General features: G+C 43.1%; 1 protein-coding gene across 1 annotated transcript in view; it reads right to left on the reverse strand.

The window, feature by feature from the left end:
* The window catches only part of TOM1L1 (target of myb1 like 1 membrane trafficking protein), a 122,625-nt gene that overhangs the window by 32,720 nt on the left and 73,550 nt on the right, over window positions 1–16,355 (reverse strand). The window contains exons 6-7 of the mRNA XM_075846570.1: window positions 4,277–4,363; window positions 1,828–1,935 (exon numbers count right to left, since the gene is read on the reverse strand). Coding sequence (XP_075702685.1) covers window positions 1,828–1,935; window positions 4,277–4,363 — 195 coding nt within the window. The remainder of the gene's footprint in view (window positions 1–1,827; window positions 1,936–4,276; window positions 4,364–16,355) is intronic.

Genomic DNA, 16,355 nt, shown 5'->3' on the forward strand with positions numbered 1-16,355 from the left:
GTCCGCAGAGAGAGAAGCAAACTAGTAAGTCAGAAGAATGAGGAGGGTAAAATCTAAAATATAGGATAAAAGGATGAAATGGGAAAAAATTCAAATAAGCAACTAGGTTGGAAGGAAAATCGAAGGTGAGGAAATGAAGAGATGCTTGAGAGTAGAGTGTATTTAAAGGAATACTATACATACAATACTATGCAATACTATTCAGACGTGGGCGGATTTGCCGCGGAATTACGCTGCAGCAGACTTTTCTTTCCTTCGTAGTTTACTTAGTGCAGACATTGCAGAAAACAACGCTGCGGAAAATTGCTTGTGGTGTCGAATTTACACTCCGCATCATGCGCGGTCTCTTGCGGAGGAGCAGCGGGTTTTCACTGTGGATTTCAGCCTTTGCAATGCAAAGGCTGAAACCTGTGGCAAGTCTGTTGCGAAATCTGTAACGTCTGGATGAACCCTCACAAATGCAAATTTTTCAGCAGATTCGTTACGTAACTGCCGCAAATTTGTGACAATATCTGCAGCGGAATATTAATGCCACGCTTCGATATGCGAATATGGGTTTCCCCATCATAGTAAGTAATGGCATATATCGTTAAGATATGCGATCACTTACTGATCGATAGGGATCCGATTGCTGGGACCATCCACGATCTTTAGAATAAAAGAGCTAAATTGTTAGCCGAGCTTGAGGCTCGGTCTCAGTTATCCCTGCAGTGCAACACTTCCGGTCACCCGCTGTGCAGGGAGCTGCAACTCTGCCACATTCACTTGAATCGTTTACTGGATCAGAGGTGGTCACAGATATCAGACACAGATATCAGTGTTTGGTCTTTACGTTTTTTCATCCATTGACAACAAACAGAGATCTTAAAAATGATAAAGGATTGAACAGTTCAGATTCGACAATCGGAAGTTAGAACTTGGGAAGGTTCAGCGCCAGCCATGCCCAGCCTGACTCCTTTTAAAGCGTAAAGATTGTAAAACATCTCAGAGCCCCACAGTGTTGCCTATCTTTGTGATGAAGAAGGGCGTGATAAGCACCTAAAATAGCCCTTGGTTTGACATCACAAGAAACGATCATCAGAAACAGCCGGATGTGACCACTTGGCTGTTTCTGACCGCGTTTCATTTCTATTGAGAATGACCAGTACAGCCAACGTTCCCCAAATGGGAATGAGGACTTGGGGCATCTCGATCTCCGTAATGGTGGGAATCCCAGGGATTAGACCACCACCGCCTAACACTTTTTAATTGGCAGGTGATGATAGTAATAATAGTCTTTTTGTGGGATAAAGCCTTTAGGTCCCTCCCTTTTGTGTACACACCAACCTGCAACCTTAACAATCTGCCATGCTTATTTTGGTTGTTCTATATAATGTTATTAATGTGATACTCACTAAATATAATCAATGTCACATTTCTACTATTGGTTAAGTTTTATGAAATCCTGAAATCCCAAAAAACTGTATGTTTTTCGTGAATGTTTTTACAACCTAACCAGTAGTGTAAAAGATCAACAAAAAGCAGAAGGAGAAAAAGACGACAAGTACAAGAGGGTGGTGGAAAATCGAGAAAGGGATTGGAATGATTGGGGACTGTAGGCAGCGATCTGCATGGAGTATGTACGTTTATTAACCTCTAACATAGGTGTATTAGACAGTAAGTGAAAACACAGAGGTATGAAATGGAGAGGTTTGAGCTATTGGTTTGTGTTTTTCTAAAAAGTATATGGAAATAATGCATTAGTAAGGTTTTGCTTTGTTTAGCAATCGACTCTTTATACACGCTGGGCCATCCACAGATAGCCACTAATCATAAATAAGAAGATACCTTCAAGAGGTCCGTGTCTTCTGCTCCTGGGGTGTTCTCTAGCAATATCTCTGACATGACTTTCATATTAATTTTCACCATATCCAGCTCACTGTACAGTTTACCGATCTAGAGAACATAAGATACTATGATGTAGCTTACTAATGATATGATACATGATATGCTTTAGATCAGGTGTGGACAACATACTGTAAATGTTAGTAGCTAATAAGGCTATGTCAGGCACCAGCTTATAGCTACTAAATTATAGGTCTATTAGGCCTTGTTCACACAGTGAAGATGTGCTGCAGATTTTGCTTGCTTTTTTAAGTTAAAACCGGAATTGCATCCAGGAGAGGAGACACTTTAAGGCCTTCCTTTATAACCTTCTGTTTAGGTTCGGTTCCTGGTTTTGGCTTAAAGATGACCTCCAGTGGAAACCCAACTTTCCATGTCTGCATTCCGCACCTGACTGTATACCACTCTTTACACGTCTTTCATGTATACTGTACTTACGCTTTAAACTGCTGCCTTGTCTGTGCTTTAAAAAAAAAGCCTCCATCTTGATTCTTAGATTTCTCCAGCTTTCGCTTCCTCTCTGCTTTGCTATCAATCCCATGATGCTTCAGCACAGCATCACATCACCAGCTAAAGAGCATACCATTTCTGCATGCTGGGGGACATTGTGATTATCATTCTCTCTAGAGTCTTCTAAATAAGCTGAGAAACCATAAGTATACAGACAGGGAGGCTGCACTATATTCTTATACATTATACCTGTGTGACAGGAACCTAAGTATCAGTGGCAGCTGACGATAGAAGTTTCTGTCCTCCTCTGTGTAAATCTAGTGTGGTACAGGAACTGCTGAAGCCTGTGATGGGTGACACCTAGATCTCCATAGACTCAAGTAGAGACTCAAGTGTCACCGAGCCTAAGTCACACTGCTGCAAAGCAACCATCCCAGTCTGATATATAGAGAAAAATAACAGGTGAGAGACTGACACATGGAATACCATAATGGTACACATGGGAAAGTTTAGTTTTTGCCGGACTGTCCCTTTAAAAAATACATGCAAATTCTGTAACAGATCTACACTGTGTGAACAAGGCATTAGTGTTAGGCCTGATGCACATCACAGAGCTGAGATATTCTCCCTTGGAATCCAGAAAAAACTCTGCATGTCTCGTATAAAACTGGTGGCAAACCGAGGTACCATAAGCCAGGGCTGGCCTTTGGGGTGTGCGACCTGTGCCTTCGCACAGGGCGCATCACTCCAGCAGCTAGAAGAGGACGCTGCACTGGCTCCCTTCCCCAGCTTGTGTTTCAGACGCGCCCAGGCCCGGCAACTCTGCAGCTTCCTTTCTGCCCGGGCGCTTCTTCACATAGTGGCTGCTAGCGGCAACACCCGGCATGAGGGCGCCCGTGCCGCATGCCGGGAGGGGGACCCCCCCCATGCCCAGTGGCGCCGCTACCAGCCGCTGTGGTTGCGACACAACATTCAATAGTATTTGTGTCCTTCGGACCCAGATACTATTGAACACTATGGCAGTACATGGAGGTATCTTCCCGCTTTGCTAACTACTAGGATACAGGCCATTTGCCGTCACTGGATCACGCCGGCCTACGCAAGGATCCCGTTGTCGGCGTTGTGGAGCAGCTCCGTTCATTATGGGAACAGGGCTTAGGTGAGTTTATTTTTTTGTTTGTTTGGGGGGCACTGTCTACAAGGGGGAGGTGGGGGGCTGTATGGCACTGTCTACAAGGGGAGGTGGGGAGCACTGTCTACAAGGAGGAGGTGGGGGGATGTATGGCACTGTCCACAAGGGGAGGTGGGGGGGCACTGTCTACAAGGCGGAGGTGGGGGATTATGGCACTATCTACAGGGAGGCTGTATGGCACAATCTACTTGGGCGGTATGGCACAATCTACACGGGGGCACTATCAACAAAGAGGGTGGCTGTGTTTGGCACCCAGGGGAGGGGAGCATTATACTGTGGGGGGCCACTAAGCAAACATTATACTGTGTGTGGCACTTAGGGCGCATAATACTGTGTGAGCAGAATTAGAGGACAATTGTCCCTTGAAGGGGTTATAATATATTATATTATTAAATATTATAATTCTACTGGGGCATTATACAGTGTGTGGGGCACCAAAGGTGCATTATACTGTGTGTGGGGCAATATACTGTGTAGAGGCACTATAAAGGGCATTATACTGTGGGGGCATTATACATTTTTATGGGGCAGTTTTTTTTATGATGGGGTGGGGCGCCGAATGATAATTTTACACGGGGCACCATCTATCCTAAGGCTGACCCTGCCGTAAGCTCTACGAGTGCCTTTTTACAGCTCCATACAACACGGAGCTGTAATATAGCTGTGTGAATGAGGCATAAGTAGAAGTTCAGTGTTTAGCAGAAGTCACAGTTTCCAGGTTCATAGACTGGATTTTCTGTTTCACAGTACCTGTTCAGATGAAAGCTGCTGCACAGACGTCTCTGTACATGATGGAGTAGTAGTTCTGTCAGAAATAGGGCTTGTCTTTTTTTCGACCTGAAGAAAAAGCAAAGACAATTTACTATTCTTATTGACGTATTGTTCTTACAGTTGGAGTGATTTGGATATTTTCCTATTTCCATAGTTGATTACAATACTCTGTTTATGGATGAAGGGATTTCTGTTGAAATTTAAAGAAAATTATTCTCTCCATCCTTCTACAAATGATATGGTCATCCTTGCTGATCGCATAGAGGTTGCCATCCTGTTTTCCAGACTCTATTTAACTTTCTGCTTAGGCCCCATGCACACAACCGTAGTTTTCATCTGTAATTACGGATGAAATTGCGGACCCATTCATTTCTATTGGCCACGGACGCCTTTCCGTATATTTACAGATGTGTGTCCGGGCCGTAGAATTTATCCGCAAAATATAGAACATGTCCTATTCTTGTCTGCAATTGCGGCACAGACTCACCCATAGAAGTTTATGGGCGCTTCTGCAATTGCAGACGGCTATGAATGTGCATCCAGATTTGCGGATCCATATTTTCGGACAGTAAAAACCCTTACGGTTGTGAGGATGAGGCCTCATCAGACAGCATTACATTTTTGCTATAATACAAGGTAGATTTGACCATCAAGAGTGTAAACAGGTGTGTGAAAATATTGGTGTACCCCTGAGGACGCTACTCAGTAGCGAAACATGTCGGGGGGGCTGTTAATATTTTAATACACTGCCGTTGACCGGACTAACTGCTGTCCACTAGCTGCCTTACAATTTAACAATTTAACTGAATAGGGAATGGTCATTCCTATGCTGACATGTTATATATGCCTGTCAATCAGGTGATATCTTGTGCATCCGATCTCGGCTAGTGATAATTTTAATTCTAAGTGTGGTATGTCCAGCTATACGTAGCTAATAAAGCATTAATATTTTTTATTTATCTATACATTAGTGGTGGCTGGGAAATTGGGTTTAGGCTGTTGCAGGCAGCCATTTTCCGCGTTTATGAAAATATTGGTGGGCACCATGCGTTTTCAAAAACAGCTAACCTACTAGCCTTTCTGTGCAAAAAAAACAAAACAAAAAATGTCCAATGAGCAGAAGTCCTATTGGAGAAAATGGCCAGTTGACAAGAGGTGCCACATGAGGATACATACAATGCAGGATACCCAATAGCTCCACACAGCATTGGTGTCCTAAATATCATCTCAGCCATCGTGTGCTAAGTAGCTTGACTAACGGTATGTAAATGTGGGAAATGTGATTGACATCGCTTATCTAAGTCTGGCCAAATCTTTCTTCTTTACCAAAATTCGGGCAAATCAATCTGCCTTGGATCATTCTTTGATCACCGAAGCTGGCCTTACATGTTTTAATTTTACCGTGATCCATTACTGTAGGGATGCTGGTTGTTAAAGGGGCTTATATAAAATGATTGGAATGGTTTTCTCCATTGAGTATTGTCGAAAATATTGGGGGAGATTTAATTAGACTGGAGTTTAATGCGCCAGTCCCAATAAATTAATTGGAGTAAGATGTGACACACTTATTAAGGGGCGAACAGCCACAATTGCCAAGAAGTCGCCATTTTCAATGCAAATTGCGACTTCTTGAGTAGTTTGCAACTTTTCTACACCAGAAAACTAACGTAGAAAGGTTGATAAATTCCCCCCAATGTCTATGTTCATTGCCACACATGTATTTTCTCTTAAAATAACCAATTAAATGCTATAATATTAGTAAGAGCTGAGAAAAACATATAGTTAGACCTAATACTTCCCATTAGTCATAATCAATTAGTGATAATAATCATGAATGATTGTTGAATCATTGTGTGGTCAATCATTTATTTTTTTATCTGAAATTCTGTACTATTTATCTTCCTAATATATCATTTTATTGGTTGGGACTTTGTTTTTCTGATATGGAGCGCCAAATCCTCATGCATAGACAGAAATAATAGGTTGTGGTGCCGTTTTTCGGCCGAAATGTCTGCTGCGGAAAACAGCACGTCTATGCTTACCCGTAGACATGGCGACGCGTCCCTATGACATCCTGCAGCCCGGCCTCCTGGGATGACGTATCATCACATGTGACCGCTGCAACCTGGGATTATCTGCAGTAGTCAAATGGGATGAAACGTCAACCCCGGAGGCCGGGCTGGACACAGAAGCAGAGAGATCTGGGTAAGTATAAGATTTTTTTTTTCGGAGTTGCAATTTTTGTGACGGAATTGCAGCATTACCGCTGCAAAATCGCAACATCTGCTATTTGTTGCAGGTTTTACCTCCCATTAAATTAAATGGGGAAAATCTGCAACAGAAAAGTAGCGATTCTGTTAAATCGGTCAAATTAGGCGGGATTCACACGACCGGGTCGTTCCCGAGCCCGAGTGTCGGCCGGTAAAATCGGCCATTTTGCCCGGCCGGTTTGCATAAAGTTATGCATCCGTGCCGGGCCGGGCAGATCCGGACAGTGACATCAGCGGCAGCTCCTGAAGGGGAATCCCCATGTGTTCGGGGATTCCGCTTCAGGCGTTTCCCCTGATGTCACTGCCCAGATATGGACAGAGACATCAAGCGCTCTGTCCAGGAGCGGAATCCCCGAAAACACGGGGATTCCGCTCCTTCAAGGAGCTAAAGTGCGGCTAGCACATAGCAGAGCGGGGAGATACCTCCCTGCTCTGCTATAGTGGCGTCGCTACAGTAGTAGCAGCCGCAGCAGCTGCTGCTACTACTACTAGCGGCGCCATCGAAGGTGTCGCCGAGCCAGGGTGCTTTTAACAAGCAGGGGAAGGGAGCCAGCGCAGCGCTCCCTTCCACCTGCTGTACACCCCGGCCCTGCCACACCGTGTACAGCGATGCCATTCGTCAGAATGGCATCAACTCCTCCTCCTCACATGCACTCTGTGCTGTGAGGAGGAGGAGATAGAGCGCAAGCGCCGGGAAACCCGGCCATCACTCGGAACACATTCCGGTGATGGCCGTGTAATACCCGGCCCCATAGACTTCTATGGGAGCCGGGCGGCCGGGTGCACGGGCAAAGATAGAGCATGTCCTATTTTTTGACGGCCGGATTTTCCGGCCGTCAAAAAATCGGTCGTGTGAATAGCCCCATTAGGGGTCTATCATTCCTAATGCAGCCGGGTGCCGGCCGATTTATGAACGGCCGGCACCCGGCCGGGAAACCCTGCCGTGTGAATGAGGCCTTATGCTGCAGATTAACAAAAACGTCAATTTCTAAACGTTTTTTTCGGCTGATTTTTTACGCAGCGTGTGGATGAGATTAAAATCTCGTTTACTCTGCTGCTACTGTATTACGCTCTCAGATTTTCCGCAATGAAATACGTTGCGGAAAATCTTCAGTATTTACGCTATGTGTGAACCCGTCCAAAAAAATCTGCACTGCAGGTCAAATTCTGCATGGAAATTCCCAGCAGTGTGTGGATGAGATTTTTAGGGTATGTACACACGTAAACTGCATTTACGCCTGAAATTACGGAGCTGTTTTCAGGAGAAAACAGCTCCGTAATTGACGGACGTAATTTAGAGCTGTTCTTCATTGAATTAAATGAAAAATGGCTCAAATTACGTCCAAAGAAGTGTCCTGCACTTCTTTGACGAGGTAGTCATTTTACGAGTCGTTGCTTGACAGCTGTCAAACGACGATGCGTAAATTACAGGTCGTCGGCACAGTACGTCGGCAAACCCATTCAAATGAATGGGCAGATGTTTGCCGACGTATTGGAGCCGTATTTTCAGGCGTAAATCGAGGCATAATACACCTCGTTTACGCCTGAAAATAGGTTGTGTGAACCCAGCCTTAGAATCTCATCCACTTTGCTGCTACTGTCATTTTCTGCAGATTTTCCGTCCGCAAATCCAGATGGAAAATCCGCAGCAATTACGCTACATGTGAATGAACAGGGGGTACAAATATGGTATAGAGTATGATAGGTTTCTGCAATACAGATATTTTTAATTAGTAAACCTGCCCTAGTGCTCTGTTTACACCTCCGTTGTGCTGTTCCGTTGTTCAGCTCCGTCAGAGAAGAAGAACCAGGAAATAACGGAACCATCGGTTCCGTTGTACAACGGAGACCGCCCGTTCCCAACGGGACCCATTGACTTTAATAGGTTCCGTCGGGGTGTCTGTGATTTTACTGGACACAATAGTGCAGCTCCCCAACGGAGCCTCCGACGCAGATGTGAGCATAGCCTAATCTTGTTTTAACATAGAGAACATGTGTAACATTATGTATCTAAGCTTCTGTTTGAGCTTCTTGGCTTTGTTTCTAAAGTAGTGTAATAAAATGATGATGCTATGCATGATAGCAGCCACAGTGCTCATAAAAATGTTCTTGCAGACTCAGCTGCTTCTGGCTATTAAACAAGCCACGAGCGCCTAGCTCCGTTAGAAATCAATAAGACAAATGCATTTGTTTAAATAGGACGTGTCCAGTGGCACCGCTGAGAGGGTCAAGCATAGAATGGACCTCAATTTATGGATTCTTTAACCTTTTAGAATGAAGAATTACCAAGTAAAATAATCTTTTATTTCTATAGGACGTAGTTGTCATAATTATAATACATTATCTCCATCAACTATAGCAATAATCATCAGTAACTAGCTTGCCATCTCCGCAGGCTGTGGTCTTCAGCCCGATGTCCAATGCATGAAAAAATTATCCACGACAGATTATATTTAAATAGAAATATCTGATTTATGAAAGACCCTAGTGATGGGATATGTGACAGTTGGCTAGCAAGTCTATAGACATAGTTGCCGATAATTGCCTTGTGCAAACAGGGCAACGACCAGCCGATGAAGGAGCAAACGCTTGTTCACCGGCTGAGTGTATAGTTTAGGCAGCCAAAAATATTATCGTTGTCGGCAGCACAACTCCCTGTGTAAACAGTGAAACGTGCTGCCGACATGATAGAAATGTATGGGGATGAGTGATCGAAGTAACGAGCGCTCGTCCCCATATATAGTGCCTTTTGAAAGGAGCAAACGAGCGCCGATCAACGAGCTGTCTCATCGATCATTTACACGGCCCTCGTCGGGCACGGTAATAGGACCCTAAGTCTATGTTAGATCGTCACCTATATATAGATAATAAACCCTTACAGAAATAAACACAGACTGCATTCTAGCGACCAGCTCATATACTGATCGTGACTCTTGTATGTACTGTAGAAGTACAACCGTCAAAAATTAATTGCTTGTCTTTGCACCGCTCAGCCATAACATTAAAACAACCTGCTTAATATAGTGTAGGTTTCCGTTGTGTCACCAAAACCGCTATGACCTATCGAGGATTGGACTTTCTGATTTCTGAAGGTGTCCTGGGGTATCTGGCACTAAGACGTTAGGCTTGTAAGTTGCGAAGTGGGGCATGGATCGAATTTGTTTTTCTATCACATCCCACAGATTCTCGAATCGGATTGAGATCTGGAGAATTTGGAGGCAATGTCAACACCTAAAACTCTTCATCATTTTTGTTAAACCATTCCTGAATAAATTTTGCAGTTTGTCAGGGCGCATTACTCTGCTAAACGAGGCCACAGCTATTAGGGAATACCGTTGCCATGAAGGGGTGTATTTGGTCTGCAACATTTTTTAGGCAAGTGGTATGTGTCAAAGTAACATCCACATGAATGACAAGACCCAAAGTTTCCCAGCAAAACATGGCCCAAAGTATCACACTGCCTCCGCCGGCTTGCATTCTGCCCATAAAGCAACCTGGTGCCATCTCTTTCCCAGGTATGCAAAGCACACGCACCCGGTCATTCACATGATGTAACAGAAAACGTAATTCTGCCGACCAGCCCATCTTCTTGCATTGCTTCATTGTCCAGCTGATGCTCACGTGCCCATTGTAGGAACTTTTGACAGTGTACAAGGGTCAACATGGCACACTGGCCGGTCTGCGGCTACACAGCCTAAAACACAGCACTGTGTGTTGTGACACCTTTCTGTCACAGCCAACAGCCAGCATTACCTTTTTCAGCAATTTATGCCACCGTAGCTCTTCTGAGGGATCAGACAAGACGGGCTAGCCTTCCCTCCCATGGGTGTCAATAAACCTTGGGTGCCTATGTCATTGTTGTCGGTTCACCAGAATGTATTTCCTTGGTTCACTTTTTGGAGGGACTAACCACTACATACCAAGAACACCCCACCAGACTTTCTCGAAATGCTGTGACCTGGTCATTTAGCCATCCCATTCCTCCTAGCCCATTTCAAAATCACTCAGATCCTTACGCTTACTCGTTTCCAACACATAAACTTCAATAACTGACTGTTCACTTGCTGCCTAACATATCCCTCCCCTTGACAGGCGCCATTGTAACAAGATGATCCCTGTAAATCACTGCACTATATATGTGAATAAAATCCCTGGAATTGTGTGGCACTATTAATAGACATTAGAATGCCCTCTCGTTCAGAGTATGGGGTCAGAGCACATCACACGGTCTTCAGCTTTTGTGCCCAGTGCAGGCCCCTAGGTCATCCGGGAACTCGGTCTGAAGCATGCCACTGTACTGTCAAGGAAGACCCAGAGAATGCCATTAGATTACAAGGCATAAGAATCTAATAATTTAAGATTATTTTATAGAAAATTCTCCAGGACACTTGTTTTTGTGATATAAACTAAGATATAAAAAGGTAATTGAAGACTATCTAGTCCATCAGATTGGCAATACGACTTAGATAGAGATGTTCTGCCATTATTTAGATGCGAATATCGATGGCCCATGGACTGCTTGCCCATCGAGAAATTTAAACGGGGCGAACACGATGCTTTCCAGGATGGAGTAAGCGGGTGTACTATCGTTTGTCCCCACCGGTGAAGTAAGTTTTATTTCATGGTATTTTTCTGAGAGCCATGTATTTAATGCCTTGGTCATATTAGATCTCTGGGTGCTAGCTTTCTTTTGCCATTTCTATAACCTTATAACAGTGATGTGCAGATAGTATTTCCATCCAAAGATCTTCTAAGTTCAAAAAAATTTAAATATTCTGTATTCCAGGATATTTGGACTTCTTAATTTGAAATGTTGAGCCTAAGGGTCCATGCACACAGTATTGACGCATACATAGACCCTTTATGACAACACATGGAATCCGTCTGGGTCCATATGATGAACCTATAGACACTTTGCGAGCTGCTATATGGTTATTCAATGAGGTGTCCTATAATACAGCATTTTTGGGGATGTTCAGACAGCACTAGGCGGGATGGGTGCATAAGTAGGGGTCCAACCCGATGTCAATTGTGAAGAAGTACTATGCACACCAATTTGGAGAAAATTACATTTTTTATTTTCATGCCAGTGTGGGCGTTTCTGTCTAATCCTAGACCTTCATCAGGCTCTAGAGTATACTGGGTTTCTGCGTGCTTGGCGCTTAGTATTGCGGCTGACCGCTATAGAGGCGCCTCCATAGCGGTGCCACAAGTTTTTTCTTGCCGATTCTTATGGAACATTATAGGGCCGTAGAAAGCTATGGGCATCATATTATGGATACATACAACACAGATTAGTAAATTAATGTCCTTATGTAAATTTGCGGAATTTAGGGTATAGCATAAGCTATTAAGAACATTTTTTCCTAAACATTTGTTACAAAAAAGTTATTTGCTTAAGAATGACTCATTTTTTTTATAAAATTCCTTTCAACATCATAATGCTACACAGCAGGAAAGAAAAATCTATTCATTCCACTAAAGTATCTACTTTAAAGAATTTATTTCTTCAAATCATCAAGTACATAGGCCGGGAAGTGCTTGAAAACATTTTATTTCTCTATAAATCACAAAGTACATGTTGAAAAATGCTATGGGACCAACATTGGCACCATAGGAGCAAAACACAAAAATAGTAATAAAATGTGCCATAAAACAATAGCGCACTGTATAGTTGTGATAATAAGACACAAAGAAAAAAGACGCAATTAAAAAGAAAAAAAAAATCTTCTATATAATCGAGGTTTGGGCAAATAAAAAAAGGGACTGTTATGTCAGGCCTATACAACTATAAATTACTTACTGATCTAATTTTCTCCAGAAGCTTGTACTATAAATATAGGTCTAGAAAGGTGAAGGATTTAATCCAGAAATGATTGCTCTGTGAAGATTGAGTCCTCCTAGACTATGTTATAAGGACATGGCATGTGCCAACAGCTGAGAGTTTATTACTTTGGTGCCAAAGGCCAACAACTGCAATGAGCTCCTGAATACAACATTCCCAGGGATTTCTATTCCTGCGCCCACTAACCGTGATATACCGTTGTTTTTTCTTAATTTTTTTCTATTATATGATCCTTATGATAGCTGGTGGATGTTTCCCACATACTTGTATGTTAAAGGGGTTATGTGGGAACCAAAAAGTATTAGCAGTGTACTCACTGCAGCATGTGGGTATACTCACTAATATACATTCCGGTCCACCGTCGCACTGATTCTGAGATTTTCAGACATTTTTATAGCGCTGCCGGGGGACCGGAAGTCTAGTTGCACAGCCTTCTTTGATGATGATACGACTCTTCGTCACGTGACCGGCCCCGCTGTACTCTATGTACATGCAGTAGTACAGGGATTACATAGAGTACTACAGGGCTGGTTACATGACGAAGAATCGGGTCATCAAGGAAGGCTGTGCAACTAAGCTTTCGGTCTTCCGCCAGTGCTATAAAAATCTATGAAAATCTCATAACCCTGATGTATGCGAAAGGTAAGATAAAGCTGCAGCTTGGTCTGATCTGGTTACAAATACGGTTACCGCAAATTATTCAAGAACTTTTTTAATGAACAAAATGAACCATAAACAGTGCTGCTACCATCAAACAAGAGCCGACAGGCCTGAGGAAGACACTGGTGCAGTATCGAAATGCGTAGCCATATTAAGCTTTTAATAAAGCCGTTATCGATTTTAATCATTACATTGGACTCCTGTTTGATGGTAGCAGCGCTGTTTATGGTTCATTTTGTTCTTAAAAGTTTTCTAGACTCTGATACGACACCAACAATGTCCAGAAATTGACTGCACTGACTGACAGTTGAGACAAGGTTTAGGCATACAAGGCACTCACCTAGGGCACAACCCTAATAGGGTCATAGTAATAGATAGTCTTTCATTTAAGCGACCCTCTGGTCTCTGGACAAAATTATGAGGGGCACCAGGTCATAATACTTTATATACCCCATCACATTTAAAATGATGTCCCGGGACCGGAGGGATTCTTTAACATTTTTTTAATTCCTTTTTAACACTACTATGATCATGATGGTAATAGGAAAAAATAAAATGTTAATGAAAGATCATGTATAGCTATGTCCCTGTTAGAGTTTTGCCCTAAGCAGAGCTATCTAGTTGTAGTCTATGTCAGTTTTGGGTGAAGTTAGTCAGTCAGTTGAAAAATAGAGGAGTCGGAGTCAGAAATGTACTAAAAACCCCCCACAAAAAAAGGCCATACTTACTAAATGGGTTGGTAGACACCAGTTCCCAACAGGACGCAGACAAGTCAAAAGTTCTACAGAAGGACAGGGCTCAGGTGCATTAAATAGTATCCGGCAAGATACGCTGCACCTTGCAATTGGCACATTATTTGAAGCTTTGGTTGTGTGCAGTGATAACACTGAGCAGCCACTCCCCTTAAGACTAGTGGGAGTGGATATTACTATTTAATGCACCTGAGCCCTCTCCCTCTGTAGCATTTTTGACTTGTCTGCATCCTGTTGGGAACTGGTGTCTACCAACCAATTTAATAATTATGGCCTATTTTTGTGTTTTTTTGAGTATATTTATGTCCCCCTTTTTTCTATTTATTGCTTTTATGTAGGGAACGAAAAGTTCTAGCGTAGGACTTGCAAGACAGTGAGGACCCTTGACGTTGGGTTGCGACTTTGCGTATTTTGGCCAAAATAACAACTAATACCTCCATGTTTTTCATGGATATGTTTACTGTATACACTTTTTTCAGGATCTTATAATGTTGGGAGGATTTAGTGTGCCATTGTCTGGTGTGGCGTGTAGGGCAGCCCGCCTGATGTAATAGTATGGGCGTGACTAATAGGCTGTGATCCGGCAGGATACGCTGCATCTTGCAATTGGCACATTATTTGAAGCTTTGGTTGTGTGCAGTGATAACACTGAGCAGCCCTCCCCACAAGACTAGTGGGAGTGGATATTACTATTTAATGCACATGAGCCCCCTCTGTAGCGTTTTTGACTTGTCTGCGTCCTGTTGGGAACTGGTGGCTACCAACCCATTTAGTAAGTATGGCCTTTTTTTTGTGAGTATTTATGTCCCCCTTTTTTCTGTGTATTGGAGTTCGAAATTTGGCTTAGCAACTCCATAGCCCTGGCCCTAGGTAGGCACCTTTCATGTCTAATCCTTGTCCGAACACTACTCCGTCTGTGTTCACGGTATAGGGGTTATTGAAATCTCTAGTTAAGGCTTCGTTCACATCTGCGTCAGGGTCCCGTTCTGACGTTCCATCGGAGCTTCCCGTCTTCCTGTCAGAACAGAACCCTGACTGAAACAAACGGAAACCGTAGGTTTCCGTTTGTATCACCATTGATTTCAATGGTGACGGATCCGGTGCCAATGGTTTCCGTTTGTCTCAATTGTGCAGGGGTTCCATCATTTTGACGGAAACAATACCGTAGTCCGTTTGTTTAAGTCAGGGTCTTGTTCTGATGGGAAGCTCCGACGGAACGTCGGAACGGGACCCTGATGCAGATGTGAACTAAGCCTAAGTAAAATGGTGGTAGTAATGGCCACAAACAATGTTTTGATAAGTAAAGCAATATTTTATCTGCTGATAAAAGAAAAAAAATATCCTTTCAAGTTGCTTCAATAGTAATATCAAGAAGCATTAAGGGTATGTTCACACAGGGCGGATACGCTGTGTAAAAGAACATATCGTATCTGCTCTGTGCGCCGCAGGGAATTCCGGCTGAAAAACCAAACCAAATTGGGGTTCAGTTTTTCGTCCGGAAGGTCCGCTGTGGAAAACTGTAAAAAAACAATACATATTTACGTAGCCATGGTGACGCGTCCCTTAGTCGTCCTGCAGCTTTGTCTCCTGGGGTGATGTTTCATCCTATGTGACCCCTACAGCCCCTGATTGGCTGCAACGGTCACATGGGATGAAACTTTATCCCAGGAGGCCAGCTTGGACGGAGAAACACAGAATTCTAGGTAAGTATAAGATAATTTTTTTTTCTGAGTTGCGATTTTTGCGGCGGCATTGATGCTTTTCCGCCGCAAAAATCCTGCAACATCTGCTATTTGTTGCGGCTTTTCCCTCCCATTGAATTCAATGGGAAGGACCTGTGACAAGCAGCGGTTACGCAAATACAATAAACATGCTGCGGATTAAAAAGATGCACCGCAGGTCAATTTCTGAGTTTTTTACGCAGCGTGTGGATGAGGTTGGTTCAAATCTCATCCACTTTGCTGCTACTGTATAACGCTGCCGATTTTCCGCAACTAAATCCGTTGCAGAAAATCTGCAGTATTTACGCTACGTGTGAACTTACCCTTAAAGCTTTTGCAAAGCTCATGTCGTATACGTTTATCAGATGCCTGTTTCTTTTTTTTACATGAGAGCCTATGGGTCACGTATGCCACTTTGTCGCGGTATACGTTTTTTTACTGGTTTCCATTGTATGAAATAGAGTAGTCTAATATACTAATCATTCCAAAAAAAAAAAAAAGTATGCCTGCATTTACCAGCCCAATCTAAGCTAAAAGGACACTCTTTTAGTCTCAGTCAGGCTAATGGAGACCTATGGACATGGCGGGGAGCTTTCGTGGCATACTTGCTAAATATATATCACAAACCGGATGGGAACAGGTCCTTAGGGTGGTTTCACAAATAGTGTATTTTGAAAAAACACAGCTTTTTTTGCTTTATATAAATTAAAACTGTTTAAAGCCATTGGGATCATTAATCCTAAAATCTAAGGACTATAAAAAAACATTGATTTTAAAAATGTGTTCCATCGGCCTTAGGGAGCGCGCATC

This window comes from Rhinoderma darwinii, chromosome 13 (genome assembly GCF_050947455.1).
Source record: "Rhinoderma darwinii isolate aRhiDar2 chromosome 13, aRhiDar2.hap1, whole genome shotgun sequence".
NCBI classification, from domain to species: Eukaryota; Metazoa; Chordata; class Amphibia; order Anura; family Rhinodermatidae; genus Rhinoderma; species Rhinoderma darwinii.